Source organism: Vicugna pacos, chromosome 5 (genome assembly GCF_048564905.1).
Source record: "Vicugna pacos chromosome 5, VicPac4, whole genome shotgun sequence".
Lineage (NCBI taxonomy): Eukaryota > Metazoa > Chordata > Mammalia > Artiodactyla > Camelidae > Vicugna > Vicugna pacos.
In genome coordinates this window covers 79,957,752-79,975,635 of record NC_132991.1, presented here as the reverse complement: position 1 = coordinate 79,975,635, position 17,884 = coordinate 79,957,752, and the positions used below count along the sequence as shown (strand labels likewise).

The window sequence follows — 17,884 nt, the reverse complement described above, 5'->3', positions numbered from 1 at the left end:
CTTCCCTTGAATTTTGGCTGGTTCTGTGACTTCTGTTGACCAAAAGGGAGTGACAGTGATGCTGGCTAATTTCCGAGGCTGGGCCTTAAGAAGAGACTTTCAGCTTCTGCCTTCAAGTTTGGCAGAGTCTATTTTGAAAGCCAGCCTTATGTAAGAAGTCGGACTATAATGAGACCACCACGTGGTAAGGAAGCCCATACTAGTCACATGGAGAGACGGAGGCTGCTGGAGAAGCTCTGGGGGCAATAGACATATACAAGTGAAGTCTCCTGAACTGTCCAGCCCAGCCAAACCACCAGCAGAATCAGCCAAGTGAATGACCACATCTGATGGTTCTGGTCTTTATGGTAGAACCACCCAGCTGAGTCCTGACAAGTTCCTGACCTAAAGGATCATGGACAGTAATTACTTTGGGGTTGTTTATTATGCAGCAATAGATAACTAAAACAGGATGATATTCCATTGCATTGGTAAAGAAACCAAAGTTAACATGGTCTATATTGTAAACTTCTAAGCAGCAGCACCAGTTTCCAGCATAGAGTGCCTGAATCTGATAGAACTAGCATCTCAGGGGTTCTCACCCTGAGTCCCTATTTTCCCCCCTACCAGACTGGGCCCTCCTGGCAATGGTGGTGAAAAGTGCCAAATCTCTCCCTTGGCATTCTTGTTCACTCTAGCACACTTCAAGGGCCTGAATCTGGGAATAACTAGGATCCCTCTGGTACCTCTCAGAAAGCTGATGGTGAGGGTCAAGAGACAGAGAAAGGGCTTGGGGTTCTGGGTTCTCCAGAACTAAGCCTCAGACTGCCATCTTCCCCCAGAGAGAATAGGAGACGGTACAGCCAAATGGCTGGGATTCAGAGCCCCCGTTTTCCCACAGTCTAGATACTGCAGTGGAGGATGATTCTCCCAACAAGGTATGCGGGCCAGGCATGCCTACTTGGTTCTATCAAAACCATCTCCCTTTACATACTCCTTCCAGACCCTGTCCCCATGGCAGCCTACAGGAGGCCAGCCCCCTCCCAAACTGTGGGCCCAGTTCTATTGGCTTAAATATCTTTATTGATACTACACTCACCCACCCACCCACCCCATGGCCAGCAGTTCTGAGGAGCCCCACATCCAGAGGCCTAGAAACTGGCTCTTTGGTTTCCACTAGGGGGCCGAGGAGAGAGGTCTGTATAGTCTCCCCAAGAACCCCCCAGAGCGCCTCTCGGGAGGCCCCTCCGGTGCCCTGGGCCTTCGTGAGCCGGCGTATATCTCAAGATCCCTCTGCCTCACAGTTTCCAGAGGTCTGGGAGATGGACTTTCTCATGGGGTAGCTGGGCCAAGGCGACGCCCCCTGCTGGAGGCCAGAGGTCCCGCAGGTGCCGAAAGAAGGCTCTGCGCGCAGTTTTGGGGAGCCGGGCGGCGGGTCAGAGGCAGAGGCTGAGTTCCTTGCGCACGCGGCAGCGGTGGCACTGCACTACGCAGCACCAGTGGAAGCGGCACAGGCAGTTCTCCTCGAGCTGCACGCTCTCCTGGCGGTGCCCGCGGCCGCAGCAGAGCAGGTCGCAGCCGCTGAGGTCCGGGGCGCTGCTGTTGCAGGCGCGGCCGCGCGTGCCGGGAGAACCTGTGCGCCTGTTGGGGGCGCAGAAGTCGGGCGAGTCGGCGGCGTAGAGTAGGTCAGCGCGACCCGGCGGTTTGAGCGTGCGGACGGCGGGCAGCAGAGCCTTGCCGTCGTTGGTACCCATGACCCGAGAGGCGCCGTGGAAGCGCTCGAGCAGCCGCGCGCCCACCTCACGGAACGGGGGCAGCTTCTGCCAGCAGGTGCGCAACGCGCATGAGCCGGACAGGCCGTGGCACTTGCACTCGGTCCGCGTGTGGCTCCGCACCGCCTGTCGGGGAGCAGAGGAGCGGCCGGATAGGGACAGATCCTGGAGGCCAGACGCGGCAAGCTCAGACGACCGACAGAAAATAAGATGCGAAGGGTGGTGGATGGAAGAGAGAAAAGAGCAGACCAAAAAACAAACAAACAAAAAACGCAGAGCGCAAGGTAGGGAGGAAGAAATCAAGAAACCGAAAGCCCAGAGAGGAGAAGGAAGAATAAGGATGGGGGAGTAGGAGAAGTGGGGAGCAGGGGACATTATGCAGCACATAGAGAGTCTAGGATCCAAAGCCAGGGAGTCTGGGAGAAAGGAGAATGGCCAGCAGGGGTGAGATTCTCCCCAGAAGGGGGAGGGAGGTGGCAGCTGTCGCACCCTATTCCTCCTGCCAAGCCAGCCCCCTCATTCCTGATCCTCAGGGCCCCAGGCAGAGCAGGCCGCCTGGTCTCTGTCTCCACCACCCCTCCCCAGTCCTCTCCGACAGGTATGTGGGCCTGTCCAGACATTCCTCTCTGGGATCCCCTTACCCCCCTGCCCAGTGCCTCAAGCCCCAACACTAGAGGACATAGGATGTGTGTAGGGTGACCCTAGCACACCCTAGAACTGAGGTATAGGGTGCAGGAGAGCCCACTGTGAAATGCACTATTGAGAACTGGAACCCAGGAGTCGGGCCCTTTATTTCCTATTTGTTTCTGGAGCTGGGGTCTAAGACTCACAACCCCACTAGAGATTTATGGGGTCAGATGCCCCAGGAAGATCGTTTCTGGAAGCTCAGAGTCCAGGGGCCAATCTGATCTACAGAGTTGTATGCCTCCCTCCCCCTCCCAGGCCCCTTCTCTTTCCCTCTACCCACTTCTGGAAACATCTGATCCAGACTGTTTCTTGTTCCTAAACAGGAGTTCCTGGAGCCCTCCTCATCATAGAGGGAAGGGAGAGGCTGCCAGGGTTCTGAACAAGGACTGGTGTGGGGTTGCTGGGCAGCCAGTAGACAAGTGCCCAGATTCAGTACTGGCCTCTGCCTGACTTCCTCGACCATCAGGATCTATTCCTTGTCCACTCCTTTTCAAGCCCATTGCCCCTTGGGCCCGTTCTAGTCCATTTCCAGGCCTCCCTCGCTTTTCCCAGCTCCCCTACCTCCAGACCCAATACCTTTACCCCGCTTCTATCTTTTTTTCCTTCCCCGCCTTTGTCTTCCTCCTCTGTCCCTGCCCCAGCAGCCAGCTCTCTACCACCCAAAGATTTGCCCCATTTGTCCTGTCTCAGAGGTCTGTCCTCCATACCTGGGGTCACTAAAAGTCCTGAGTCCTCCTCCTTGGGTGTCCCTTCTCTACTCTGCCCCCTGGGCCATCAGCCCAAGGCCCTCCCAGGCCCCCCAGGTGACTCCTAGGCTGGCCACCTCACCTCCCACATGCCCATTCACACTCCCAGCCAACCTTCCCAAGTGGCTCCTCACAGCCATGCTGGCTCCCCACCACACAGTGACTATCTGACACTACAAACCCTCACTTGCACCCTCACATCCCCACACCCTTTTCAAACCCACTCACACTCTCACATTTACACACACACACACACATACACACACACACACTTATACATCCCTGCCCAGACTCACCAGTCGGCCTGCCTCGTTGTTGTGAAGTTGCACCAAGGCACGGATGTCTCCCCGACCCCGCTTGTGCTGCGCGTCCATAAAGAGCCTTGACTTCTCGTCCCCGAAGTCCACGTCGTCGCCACAGCCTCCCCACTCCCAGGCGGCGCTGCCGTCGGGGGAGCCCGCTGGGCCAGGAGGCCCAGGGGTCCCTGGCAGGCCGGGAGGTCGGGGCGGGGCCCGGCCACGGGGCGCCTGGCAGCCGCACTGCAGCAGCTCGCCCATGGAACAGGCCTGCGTGACCGCGTGGCTGGCTCCTGCAGCCGTTATAGCAAACACGAAGGCCGTCTCCCGGATGTCTGCGGGGGCGGGGAGGGGCAGTCAGACAGCAGGACCAAAGCTGGGTCCTGGGGGACTGCAATGGGCGAGGCAGTATGGCGTGGGGCTGGAAGATAGGATCAGGACAGGGTGCCCTTTGACCCGTGGGAGAAGTGGGGCTTAGGCATCCTCCCCAAACCCCCAGTCTCTCCTCTGATCCCGCAGCGAGGAGAAAACAGCCCCCTTCTGATTTCCTCCCCGCACTGACCCTGCTGCAGGATGCGCCCGAAGGCTTTGCTGTGGCTGGAGCAGTTCCATCGGCGGAAACGGAACTGGAACTGGCATTCTCGAACCCCTAGCCGGGCGCCCCGGGCTAGCTCGGCCACCACTTCCGGCTCGGCCTGGCACAACTCAGCCTGCCGACCTGCCAGCCGCCGTGCCTTCCTGCAGATGCTGGTAGGGTCCATGACCAAGGGGCTGCCCACCGCCCTGGGAAGCAAAGAACAGCAGATCAGGAGTGTAATTCAATTACTTGGGGTGAAGCGGAGGGAGACCAGCCCTGCCCAGCCCACAGTGAGGAGCTGACATGCCTCTTCCCCCACCAGCACCTACTAACTGAGATTGAGATTGTCCTGTCTCCTCTTACCATTCTGTGTGTGTGTCTCTTAACTAGATTCTAGACTGAAATTGCCATAGAGCAGGGATTCAGTATTATCCTTCTGTGCACATCTTCATTAAAAAATCTTTACAGGACTTTGACTCAAGGAGAAGGCATCTGGGACCAGGTAGACCAAAATTAAAATTCAACAGGCCTGGCCCAAAAGGGGGACAAGGAGGGAATTAACTGAAGGAAGATGAAGAAGGCTGTAAAGAAAAGAAAGTGTATCATAAAGAGATACAGAAGAAAAGTAGGTAATATCAGAGAAGGATCTGGTCTCAGTGGACCACAAGCTGCATATGTGTCAGCTGATCAGCCCTGATGCTAGAAAGGTAGGGGCTATCCCAGGGATATAGAAGGCCACAAGATGTTAGAATGGCTAGGGAATGGAACCTCTGAGGAAAGTCATACCTTCTCTCTAGCCCAAGTTTCTCCTTCTGTTAAATGGGAAGGTTAGGTTTTGATCTCTAAAGTGGGCCCTCCCACCTTGATATCCTCTGTTTCTCTGAACTGGAGAGCAGGAGGAAATAACTGGGGACTGAGTCTCTGAAACATTGTTGTGAAATAAGTGGCACTGACCCTTCTCTGGCTCCAGGATCTGTGACCTTTCCAGAGCAGGATGGCAGCTAGCCAAGCCCTGGGCACTGGGGTAACATAACTGATTGGGGAAGGGGATGCTGTTTGGCTGCGTGGGTAAAGACCTCATGGAAATTTCCACACACTTTCAGAAATCCCTCCACTCCCAGCCTTCTTTCCACCTGAGGAGAGAACTGCCATTTGGTTGTACCAGACCCATGAAGGTTAAGTTGGCTAGGTATTCACACCTGGGTGGAACCACTTTAATTGCTCTTATCTGAGTGCTTAGCTGAGATCCCTGTCTTACAGGAATGAGTAGGTACAGCACTTGGAGGCCAAGGGTAATTTGAAACCTCTCAAAAACCCTTTAGCGTAGAGCAGAAAAAGATTTTGGGTGGAGAGAAGTGGCACCAGCAGATAGAAAATGTAGAGGAAAATGTTGGTAGATAGGTGCCAAAGGTCAAGTTGGCCTACTTTTCATCTTAGCTTGAGTGCGCATCCACTCCACTGTCCCCATTAGCTCCACAAGTACAGGCTGCCCAGACATGTTCTGGCCCCACAACGATGAGATGTAATGGGCTTAAATAGCAGGAAGAGGAATTTCAGTCTTAAGGTAGAACTTCTCAACAATGAGGAGTGAGATGCTTGAAGATGTGGTTGCAAGGAGATGTGTGCGAGAGTCCTTTAAGTTCTACACACACACACACACACACACCACCACCACCACCACCACCACGCTATCACATCATTGTCAACATTCCTATCCAAGTAGTCCAGGAACAAGGGTTCTCTCCTCAGTGGAGAGACATATAGTCTAGACCTTCAGAAAATCCACTCAGAAAAGCTGGTAATTGCTGACATGAAATTGGCAGGGAGAGAAGGCAAATGCATGCAAGAGTGAGAATTTAAAAAAAGCTGAAATGGTGAGGGGAGAGAGCTCCCAAAAGACCCTGGAGTACATCAGAGGTGTGGGCAACAAGAGCAATCTTTTCCTTTGTAGAAGATAGAGGAGGAGTCCTCCGTGCTTAGCACCTGCTCATCACTGTGTTCCAATTGTAGCCTGGTAAGGTACAGCCCCAACCTTTTACGAACCCTAGACAGGTGAGAGATTGGGCAGGGGGAGTGGGCCAAGGGTAGGGCAACCCCTGCTGGCTGCCGGTGGCCCAGTGACTTTCAAAAGTTGATCAGTTCCTATCTATCTATCCATCCCCTTTCCATCCACTTATCCCACTTCATTACAAAACGGGTTGGGGGCAGCTTCTAGTATGGTTGTACAGAGTCAGTAGATAAGACTAGCCCCTTGAGAGTGTAAGACTGTCATTTTCTTTTGTCTCCCATGGCAGATATTTAGCTGCTTAGTTTGTATTTCCCCTCAATCTTTATTGTGAAAATTTGCCTACTATAGACGATTATTATAATACTACAATGAATACCATTTAATAAATGTTTTTGAATGAATGAATGAGCCATCTAAGGAGAAGGCCAGGCTCCTGTCCCCATATGGTTTCATGACTCCTAATTAGCTTCCTGAAACATTTTCTTTCTCCCAGCTGGATTCAGAGGCAAGGAAGTAGGCCTCCCCACAGCTGACTAGCTCCTCTTCTGCCACCTACATGTCCAGAACTCCACCAGGGGGTCTAGGGCCCTTCGAACTCATCTTCCCCGGCCTATCCCCATGCTGCTAAGTTCCTCACTCTCCCCTCCCCAATCCTGCCCTCTGCTAACTCCCTACTTTCCCAAGGCTGACTGACCTTATCTTCCCAAGGTTACTCTGCCCCATCCCTCCCCTCTCCCTCCTCCTGCACAGGCCAGGCGAGAAAGGCAAAAACCTTTTGACCTTGTCTTTTTCCCAGGAGCTTGAGATGGAAGAGGAATCAGGAGGAGCATGATGGGCAGGGCCATCCAGGAGGTGGGGCTGTCCCTTCACAGGGTTGAGGGGCTGCCCCAGAGTCAGTTTCTGGTCCGGGTCTGGCTTCCTAGGCTGGCTGGCTGCCTGGGAACTAGACTTGTTTACAAGCTGGTCAGGAGGAGGGATGGGCAGTAGTAGCAGCTAGAATCCCAAGGGACCAGCTTGCTCCCTGCCCTCCTGTCTTCGCTCCCATCTTCAAGTCATAGGAAAGGAAACTCCAGAAGGGGAGTGGCAGGGGGGGCATTGGGCAAAACACCAGGCCTCACTTTTGTACCCTGGTCTCTGGATGAGCTGAGCCTCTCTGGGTAAGTCAGTTCCCTCTCTGGGCTTCACAAAAATGAGTTGGCAAGATAGGCTCAAATATCCCCTCTAATTTTCACACCGTCTTTAACTGCATCAAGAAATATTTCCCCTGTCTTTCCTCTTCCTTTACCCGCCTCCCTTCCCTTCTGCTTCCTTAGGGATTGAACTCTGCTTTGGGGGCTCTGAGTTAGAATTGATCTGAGATCAGCCAGAGAAGATGTGCCCATTTGGGAGCATCTGCATGGTTGGGGGACTGGAGCCCAGTGGTGGTAGGAAATATATACTATATAATATGTAGGATCTGAGACCCTAATGAAATAGCCACTCTGGACATAGGAAAAGTGAAGCTAGCCCTAAAAGAAATCAATGTGTAGACAAGAAGGGACAAGACTAGGGTTGGCCATTCTAGCTGGCCTGGCCTGTGCCAAAGTCTCTCTCTCAGGGACTTTGGTTGGTAGAATAAATAGCCAGGTGAGGTTGCATCAGGGGCCAGCCAGTTCCTGCTGGCAACATCTATAGATCTAAACTTTGGAGGCTTGGGTTTCTGGCCTAAATAACCTTTCCATCCCTGGATTCAGAGGGCTGAACAGAATGCCAGAGATTATCTAGTCCAACTCCACCTACTTCGCCCCCATTATACAGATAAGCAAGATGAGAAGGGAGTTGAATGACCCTGGCCACTCAGTGGAGGAATCTCTGTTGCAAAAAATTTAGGTGACTATTTAAAAAAACCAAAGGGCCTGGAGGAAATGGCCACCTGAGATCTTCTGTTACCTTAGGTGGCCTCACACACCATCCTCCACGCAGCCCGTACTCCAAGCAGGGTTGGCTAATTCTGCATCCATCCCTCATTATGCCACTAAATTTCTGGACTGAGAGGTACCCCCATCCCCACCTCTAGTCATCAAAATCTTACCCAGCACCTCCCCAAGCTCAATTCAGATCCCACTTGCCCTTGGGACCCTCCCCTGGGCCCCAGCCCTCACTCACCTCCCCCACATGCGTCACTCCAGGTGTCACTCATTTGGGGGGGTACTTTTATCCTGCCAGTGGCATAATTATTTCATCATGTTTTCTTGCCTTATCTGTCCAACAAAGATCTCAGGGAGAAGCATAATGTCATTAGCAAAACACACTCAGGGCTTTGAGGATCCATCGGACTTGGGTTCACATCTGGGCACTGCCATTTGCTTGTTCTATGATGTTAGCAAGTCCCTAGCTTTTGAAGTTGGCACTTAGCATTTGTTGAATGGATGATGAAACGTAACCTTCTGAGCCTCAGTCTCCCCAGCTGTAAAATGGAAATAAATAATAGTACTTCCCAGGTTACACATGGAAAGAACCTGTCCAGGGAGTCGGCTTCCACAGCTGTTTTGTGTCTTCCCATTCCCACCCTTAATCACCTCGCAGGCCTGCACAGAGCTTGACAATCAGCAGGAGTACAGGCAGCATTTGTGGGTTCCTGAGGACATGCTTTCCTCCAACTCTGCACTTACTTAACCTCGATCCCAGTGTCTCTTTCTCCCCTGTCCGCTCAGTCCAGGGACCAGGAGCACCTCCAGGATCCCTCCTTTCCCTATCAAGCACTCCTGGATGGATTTTTGAGGCTAAGAGTATCACAGACCCTTTTGATCTGCTCCTCTGAACGGTCTCACAGCCAGCCCCCCACTAATTCCCCACACTCATTCCCCATACTCCTTAGTCTGACCCCCACCTCCCAAGACCCAGCAGAGGGAGCTCTGAGCCCTGGGGCTGTGGGTGAGGGCTGCACAGGGGTGGGGGAGGTGGGTGGTGGAGAAGGGGCAGAAAAATGTTGCCTGACGGCTGCTGGCTGCTGAGGCGGCTGGGCCCGGGCCTGTGCCCGCCCGCCTGTCCTGTCCTGCTCTGTCTAACTCGGTAATTACTGCTCCCCCTCCCCCAGTCCCTACCCCCACCCCAACCACCACATCAAAGCCAGTGATGCCCCAGTTCCATTAACCCCTACCTCCCCACCGCCCACCAGCCACTCCATTCCACCACTCCCCAGCCCCCCATCTCCCCCACCCCCCTGCCGCTACCTAGGCCCAATTTGGTTCTCTCTGCCTGCTCCTGGGCGCCCTTCCCATCTCCTCACTCTCCTCTCCTTCTCATTGCTCTTGGGAGAGGTAGGGGCTTTCCCTTCCTTGAATTATGGCTACATTCCCTCTACAAGATGGCTTACTGTTGGTCAGGGTTGTGGGAGGCAAAGGCATGGACACAGTGACCACCCTCTGGATGTCCTGCAGAGAACCTGTCATGTGCCTTCCGCTGTCCTGTCCCATACTCAGGTTGGGAACACCATCTGAGGGAGGTGATGGGGAGCAGAAGGGGCCTGTGGAAGGCCCTGTACCCCTTTCCTGACCCCCACCCTCACTGCACACAAGGACAAGGTACTCAGCAGGAGCTGGACTCCCTGTCCCAACCCTCAGTTACTTGCATTCTGGGTGGCCTTGAACAAGTGACCTCCTGTCCCTGAGCTCTGCTAGATGATCTGTAAGTCCTTTCTAGAGCTAATTTCTGGATTAAACGGAGGCCTCAGAGCTGGAGGAACCAGCTAAAGAGGCCAGGTGGAAAGTGGGTGAAGATCCCTCCCAGTGACCTTTCCCTCCCTGAGCTCTTCCTTAGGCAGTCTAGGGGAAGCACTCACGGTCTCTGGGAGGAAGGAGGGCCCAAGCTAGAGGGCACTCTCCCCAGTCCCTAGGGACAGGCTTCTGTGTTCAAGGGCCTCTGCTCTGGCTGGCTGGGTGCCCTACTGCCAGCCTGACTGTGGCCTGGCTGCCCACCCCACCCTCGCCTCATCCCCTCCACAGCTGCATTTCTCCATCAAAGTACACATTCTGGAATCCCCCTTGCTGGGCCCTGGTGATCAAGCCTCCCACTGACCTCCCCCCACCAACTCCTAGCTTCCGATGAGAACAGGGAAGGAGGGGTTTGCACCCCCCAGGAAATGTCACAGTGCCAGGACTCTGGTGGGCTCAGGGCATGCTCTGGCCTGGATTGAGCCAGCCTCCTTTTGCCCCTGCCCTTTTCTGCTCACAGCCCCATTGTCTCCCTCCAGAGGAAGCTGCCAAGGCGGGAGGCCTGGAGGGGGGACTGGATGGCCACCCCACCCCCTTCCCCACCCCATCCTAAGCCTGGTGGGGGCCAACAACAGGACTGCCCATGAAGGATTGGGGGCCCCAGATAAAGACAGGATGGGAAAGGGTGATCAGGTCTATCCTGGTGTGGGGGTAACAGTTGGAAAACCTGGGTGTCAAGAAGAAGCCTGGGTCCTTTCCCTACCTCCCTGTGGAGCCAGAGATGAGGCTGTCCTAGGCATCTGGTTCCTGTTTCCATAGGCAAGGGGGGTGGTGTCCAAAAGGCAAGATGAGATGGGGGAAGGGAGGGAGACTGACCAGTGCTACTCCTAGTGGAACATGCGGGCAATAGGAGTAGAGGGTTAGCTTCTTTCATAGAAAATATAAAACAGACAGAGGAAAGAGGAAGGAAGAAGGGAGATTGATTTTGCTATTCTGTGAGAAAGAGCTATTTTCTACATCCGCTGATTGACGGTGTAAATAAAGATGGGTCAGATGTTGAGAAGAACTTCCTGGGGGAGGATGGGAGGGATGAAGGGAGCAGGGTGGAAGGAGTGGGAGCTGGTGACCAGGACAGGATCTGTCAGGGCCAGAACATGGGCTGAATGGCCTGGAGGCAGTAAGCTGGACAAGATGACCTCAAGAGAGCCTGGCCAATGTCCTGGAATCTGGGATTCTGTGATTCACAAAGATATGGTTACAGATGGAAGAGAGACAGACAGAGGCCAGAGGCAGAGTTTAGAAAGCAGGCATTGCATTGGAGAAGAAGAGGGAGGGGGGAAGGTGGAAGGGAAACTTCCCAGGGACCTGGAGCCAGGTCTCTGAGCCTTTTCCAGGGCCTGGGCCCCTCCCCTCCCAGCCCCTCCTTTCCTAACCAGGACAGTCCAGTAGCTCAGGGTTCCTGGGGTCCTTTCTGCTCCCAGCGTGGCTGCTGCTATAATGTCAGCATGGACTGCAGCCGGCTGCTGTGGGTCCAGCTGCTTTTCTGTACATCGCTGGAGCTCTGGCCTGGCCAGCATTCTCTGAGAAGCAGGGAGAAGAGGTCCAGCAAGCCAGTCCTAGACATCAGGGAACAGCCTGTAAGCTCCTTGCCTAAAGAAGCTCTTACTTAAGGTGACATCTCAGGGGTGGGAGCAAGGAGTGACAGGAGCCTCTCAGAAGTATCTGAGTGAGGCAGTCATCGGACACCTTATCACATCAGCCCCTCACTCTTCACAGGCTCACCCTGCAGCTGTGGCAATGAAGGCCTCTGTGTTCTCCCACACCTGCCCTCCTCACCTCCTCCCCCACTCCCTGATTTCCAGCTTCAGGGTCAGTCTTGGAGGGACCAGGTCTCTCCTCCCTCTGACATGGCTCCCACCAAGCAGCCTATTCCAAACAAAGGACCCCCCCCCTGCATGGATACAAACCCCAGAAGGTTGAATCAACCAATTCAGCAACACTCCATAAAACTGTCCCCAGCACTTTTAGTCTCTAAGGCCCTAAAGTCCAAGGCTTGGCCTTCCAGGAGCAGGGAAAAGAGACCCAAGAGGAGATGGTTGTCAGTAAAATGTATAAAAGACAGAGGGTGCCATGGGAGCAGTGGAAGCACAGAGAAGGCAAGGGAGGGAAGACAGAGGGACAGCTTCAAGGAGAAAGTGGTATTTTAACTGGAAGGATGAGAAAATTGGGACAAATGGAGGTGGGGAAGGGAAAGCTACCGACATCAGGGAGACACCTGGCCCCTGTCCCCATATCTTGAGAAAGGGGAAAGTTAGGGAACGAAATTATGGGGAACAAGAGATAGAAATCCCTTTATAAACTTTCCTGGGGATCCTAGATTTTAAATTTAAATTAACCCCCCTTTCACCCATGGGGACTCTGGCCAGAACCTGGGGTGTGGAGGGGGGACTTATATTTAGGAGCACCTCCCAATGTCAGATTATCTTGTAGGTCACCCCACCTAATCCTCCTAGTAAGCCTGCCATGTAGGGGAACTGTTTCCCAATTTTACAGTTGAGACATTGGGGAGCAGAGAGAAGTGACTTGCCCAAGGTCACAGGTTTAACAAATGGGCAGATTAGATCTCAGGTCTGTCTATTTCAAAGCTGCTACTGCGTTATGTTAAGTTAGGATGGAAGGATGCATGTTCTCTAGCCCGGACCTAGGCCGTCCTCGATGTGCCTCCTCACTGACACTCTGAGGGACGTCTCTCTCGCATCATGCAAGAGGGTTATTGGGGCCAGCAGCTCCCTGTGTGTGCATCCAGCTATCTCCCCAGAAGAGAGGGATCTGCCTGCCCCACCCCTTCTCCCAAATCCCGGGGTGGGGGAGGAGTGGAGGGTAGAGAATCCAGCCAATGATATGGCGGTATGCAAATAGACAAGACCTTGCCTTCTTAGGATTGGCTGATGCCCAGCGATATTGTCCAAGTCCCTCCTCTCTAAACACTGAGCTATTCTGGACGGGTCTTTGCTGCTCTCGAGACTGAGAAGGAAAAAAAGTTTAACGGGATCCGAATCTCTAAGCGGTAGGGGCCCGGCACCTACCTTCCCAGCCTCTGTCCACTCCGAAAGACTCAGAGTTCCCTCAACCTTCGCTGCCCCAGTGTCTGCTCTAGCTAGGGCTAAATCAGGAGACCAGGTCTGGGAAGATGCTCCCATCCTTTGGCTCGCCAGGCCTCCCTCCCTTCCACCAGGGCCCTCTACGGTTCCCAATACCTCCCGAGCTGCACATTTTTCATCCATGACCCCCACATCTGGGAGGGCCAGGCGCTTGGGTCCTTTTCCTGCCTTTCCTCCTCGCTGCTCGGGGAGGAGAAAGTAAAGAAAGTCAAGGTTCTGACTCAGTTTCCCCTTTATGTTCCCCTCCCGCCCCCACCTTCCATCCTGAAGGAGCCCACAAAGAAGCCGGTGGGTTTGTGGGCAAAGATGAGGCAGGGAACAGGCAGCTGTTTGACTCTTCCTGCCTGTGGTTTCCCACCTAGTTCCTCTCTTTTCCCCAAATCCAGCCCCCCCCCCACCCCGCCCTAATCCAGAGCCCTCCTCACACATTGTTTCCTAAAGACCTCAGACTACGGATCTTCCGCCTGTCTCCCCGATAGCGCTTTCCTACCCTCCTGCCAATCCCTTGGTGACCTGGATTGAGCGATAACCTGGGGTAGGGGGTGGGACACCAGAGGAATACAATAGAATACGCGGAGGGGTGGGGAGTAGTAGGCACGTCCAAATGGCAGTTCAGTGCCCCTGGCGGAGGCCGGCAGCAGCGGCACGCACCTCCCCTTCACCTCTTCAGCTGCCCGGGGGCTAGGCTCTGCGCGCAGGTAGATTCCGGAGGCAGCCGGAGGGCGGTTCCGAGCCCCGCAGTCGGTCCCGAGGTTCCCACCCTCGAGCTTCAGGAGACGCGCTGAGACAGCCAGACGCAGCACTCACCACCACAGTCCGCCGACGTGCGCCGGACACAGGAGAAGCAGCAGCAGCAGCCCCAAGCGGGAAGGCGCGGGCGGCAGCATCGTGACAGCTCTAGGGCGGGCCGATGCGGGCATGAGGCGAGACTGCGGGGTCAACCGGTGCGCACGGGGACCCGGGCCTCAGGGCGAACGCGGCGACGGCGGCGGCGGCCGGGAGGCCAGGACTCCGGCGGCGGCAGCGGCGGCGGCGGCGGCGGCGGCGGCGGGGGGGCCCATCCCGAGCGAGGAGGGCGCGGTGGAGGCGGAGAGCGGACGGGGCAGCCAGCGCCTGTGTCTCCTGCCGAGCTCGCTCGGGAGAAGAAATCAGAGCCGGGGGCGGGGGTGGGAGGGGAGCGGGGCCGGGGCGGGGGCGGTGGGCAGGGGGGCCATGGGGGTGGCAGTTGCGACAGTCAGGCGGCGGGACTCTCGGGAGGGAGCCGTGCGCCCCGGGGCGGCGGGCGCGGAGCTCAGCAGAGGGCGGGAGCGAGATCCCGGGGCGGGGCCCGAGCGCGCTCGTGGCTGCGGGACCCGCCTGCCTCGCCCCCTCACCTCGCCTCTCGAGGCTTGGGAGCCCCCCGCCACCGGAGTCGGGGGCAAGGAGGGGCGGGGAAGTAGGGTGGAGAAGGGTAAGCGGGGGAAGGAAGAGGAGCTGAGGAATGGGGGACGGGCTGGAAGGGAGACGTCTGACAGGTTTGTTGACTGTAAAGAGAGAAAACTTCCCAGGAATGAGGGAGTTTGGGTTGGGGGGCGGTGCGAAGGGAGATGCTGGAGCGGGGGCCAGGAGAGGAAGTCCGCCTGGGACGCTGGGTGCTCCAGGTAGGGATGTGAACTCGATGGCCCAACAGACTATGGAGAAGTCACCTCTTACGGGACCGACCTCCGCACAGCAGGCCCCTCTCCCAACCGTTCCTTTAGTACAGGAGGAAGCGCTAGGCCTCCACTCTGCTCCCCAGCCCTCGCCTCATCAAGCCCACGTTCGGGCGAGGGGGTGCGGAGGGGAAATTAGACAGCAAGAAGAAACTCTTTATGGTCTGCGATCAAGCACTCGCACGTGTTAGCGAGCAGAGTGGAAGTTGCAGACTTCCAAGAGCTTGAGGGGTCAGAATGCGCTGCACCTGGTACTCGTGGGTCCTTGGGTCCCTGTCTCACATTGCTCCCCCAACTTGGCTTGGGCCAGAAGGGGTGGGAGGGCCAGCTGCAGGTGAGATGGCGTTTATCTGATTCTCTAATGCCACAAAAATGTCTTTGATGCCCTTGGCCCCCTCCCCACGGAGGGAGATCAAAGGCCCCGTGGGGAGGAAGGACAGCTCCATTCATCACGCCAAGCGGGCTGGCAGAGAGCTGTAGTCCCTACTCCTCCCTCCGCCCCTGCGTGCCCCAGGGGTGTCGAGGGACAGGTGGTGCAGGACATTCCACAACAAGGGCCATTCTCCCTACCACCACTCTCTAGAGCGGCCATCAAACTGTAAGGGTGCCCTGGGATAGGGAGGACAGATGGAGGATCTCACGTCCGTGTGGCAGAAACTTCAGGCGTTCAGAGGAAAGCTCCTGGTCTTCTGGAGTCAGGGAGGGATCTGAACTTGGGGAGTGAGGCCACTGCCAAGAGAGAGAAACACCCTGGTGAGCAGAGAGAAGGCAAGATTCTGAGTCCCCCAGACAGTGGGGACAAGTGGATCAAGATAAGTGGGAATGCAGTAAAAGACCCTAGATGCCTACTCCAGGGGAGGAGGCCAATCTGGGAAAGGAAGGATGAGTAAGTAGAAAGGAGAAAAGAAATGGAGAAGCCTTGGCCTAGGCACGTAGGGAAACCCCTGGGTTTGCTGGGATCCTCACCCTAGGCCCTGGTGTCCAGGTTGTATAAGTCTAATCCCTTGTACTGGGTACAGAAAGTTCTGGTGAGGGTGCTGGAGCACTCTAAAGAAGGGGGCTAGTGGCTGACGGAGATAGCCAGGGGGCATGGCCGGAGTGCTGCCCCTCCCATTTTAGACTTTAACAGCATCCAGATGCCGCACACAGCCCCTGTACCTATGAATTTTGTATACAGTTGCTGTTTCTGCAGGGCAATGCCAACCCCAGATCCTACACTCAAAGACATACCCAGGTTGGGCACACACTTAGGCCAGATGGTGCACTGAACAGGCTGCTGGAGGGCTCTGGGGGGTCCCTGGAGGCTGCAGGTGGCCAGTGACCAGCCCCCAGGGAACCATTGCCTGGGTTCCAAATCCTCTCCCCCCCAGCCCCCACCTTGCTACTGTTATTACAGATTATGAAATGCTCTCCCTATCCTGCATTCTTCTCCGAGGCAAGAATTTTAATGTATTTGTCTTTGTCATCAGGGGACCAGGGCTCTGGGACCGCCCTGCCTCTGCCTGAGGAGGGAGCGCCCCAAATCTAGTCCCTGCTGCCTCCAGACCCCAGCTTCTCTCCATTCCCACCCTCTCATGCCCTAGCCCTGCTCCTCACCTCCCCCTCCTAATACTCGGTCTCTCTGTGGGGTGGATAAAAATGATGTTATTGAAACAACAGAATTGGGAGCAGTGGCAGGGAGCAGGGATCAGCTCAGGAAACTGGGGAGTTTGCCAAGAAGCCTTCTCCCCCGCAGGCGGCCTTTCTGCCCCCACCCCCCACCTTTCCTACAAACACACACAGAACGCCCCACCCCTCCTGCAGTCCTCTCTCTGGCCAGACCTTGCAGAATATTTGGCCATCCCTATCCTCCCCAAGCCCTCTTTCTGCACACCCCCACCCCACCCCAGTGCACCCCAGAGTCCCATTCCATAATCAGCTGGCCCAGTAGTGCCTGCAGAAGCACTGCGGTAGGGGAGGGGTGGGCTGCAGTCTGTGATGGGCAGGTCTCCTGAAGCCCCAATTCCCACGGCCTCTGTTCCAAGGGCAACCTTGTTCCTGGCCTCATCCCTTTTGCCTTCTCTGCACCCCCATCTAGAGGTTGGCTGGCATCTGGGCGGAGCCAGAGCAATGACTTCTGCCCTTAAGCCCTCAAACTTTCAGAGAGATGAGTTCAGGTGTTCCTGAGGCTTCCATCCACCACTGTCATGTTAGAAGATCCTCCATGCAGCAGGGCTGGGAAACCAGGAGATGGAGGCAGGGGCACACAAAGACAGATCAAGGTGCATGCACACACATGCACACCCACACACACCCACAGCTGGACACAGGCTTCCAGATAACCCCATAGGAACCACAGGACACCTCGCCTCTCCTAAACAATGCTTGGTAACTTTCACCCACAGGTATGAATGGACACATAGATGGGCTGGCTCAGGCTGAGACACATGTCTGCTTCCCTGGAGATCACATGCATGCATACAAACACACACACACACACACACACATACACACACACACTTACCACCTCTGCACTGGCATTCATACAGAGGAGCATTCACAAGAGATGGGAAGGGGAACATAGCAGCCCAGAATGAATGGAGTGGTGCCACCCCAATCCCTCTCTCTCTGTCCCCTAAGTCCCCTCCACCTCTTCCCCCATCTCTCTGCCTTAAGTCTAGGTCGTGGTGCAAAAGAGAGACGGGGAAGGAGAGACAGGGGTGTCTGGCTGCGGGGTTGGAGAGGAAGGAGGGGCAGAGGTGGGGACTGTGGAGGCGGAGAGAGGCAGCTGGAGACAGATAACATCAGAATCGCTGCAGGGGAAAGCAGAGTCCTCTGTCTGTCTCTCTCACACTGTATTTCTGTGTGTCTTTTCCAGTTTCTCCCATCTCCATAATTCGGTCTCTATTTGGTGTGTGTCTCTAAATCACTTTCTCTGTTTCTTTGTTTCTCAGAATGACTGAAGCTGCAGGAGCCCAGGAATTTGGGCCTGTGACCCTTCCCCTCCCAGTCACCTCCCTCTCTCTCTTCCTCCCCACCGTTCTCCCTCCCTCCCTCTCTCCTTCCCCAGCAATGGGACCTCACTCTCATTCCTTTAGGGTGGTGACTGGAGTTGAGAATTCCTAAGGGCCTTGGGTCTCTGGGCCCCAGGAGAACAGAGAGAGGAAAGGCCAGCCCTCTAGAGAGATGGAGGAAAGGAAAAAGATAGAAAAAAGAGAAAATCACTTTCCTCTCCCTTCTGAATCCTGGATCGCTATACTCCAGCCTTTCCCAGCCCACGTGAATTCATAAGAGTG

General features: G+C 55.4%; 1 protein-coding gene across 4 annotated transcripts; it reads right to left on the bottom strand.

The window, feature by feature from the left end:
- Window positions 1-405: 405 nt before the first annotated feature.
- Window positions 406-14,075, bottom strand: WNT6 (Wnt family member 6). Of its 4 annotated transcripts, none has more exons than XM_072961670.1 (5): window positions 13,726-14,075; window positions 8,211-8,511; window positions 4,043-4,263; window positions 3,481-3,815; window positions 1,045-1,916 (listed from the first exon to the last, which is right to left on the bottom strand). In XM_072961670.1, exons 2-5 carry the CDS (start codon window positions 8,219-8,221, stop codon window positions 1,416-1,418), a joined length of 1,068 nt encoding a protein of 355 aa, XP_072817771.1. In that variant the 5' UTR covers window positions 8,222-8,511; window positions 13,726-14,075; the 3' UTR covers window positions 1,045-1,415. The 4 variants fall into 4 exon arrangements, with proteins under 4 accessions (XP_072817770.1, XP_072817771.1, XP_072817772.1 ...); XM_072961671.1 differs by lacking the exon at window positions 13,726-14,075 and adding an exon at window positions 13,570-13,698; XM_072961669.1 differs by lacking the exon at window positions 8,211-8,511 and having other exon boundaries at window positions 406-1,877; window positions 13,726-14,071.
- Window positions 14,076-17,884: the final 3,809 nt, after the last annotated feature.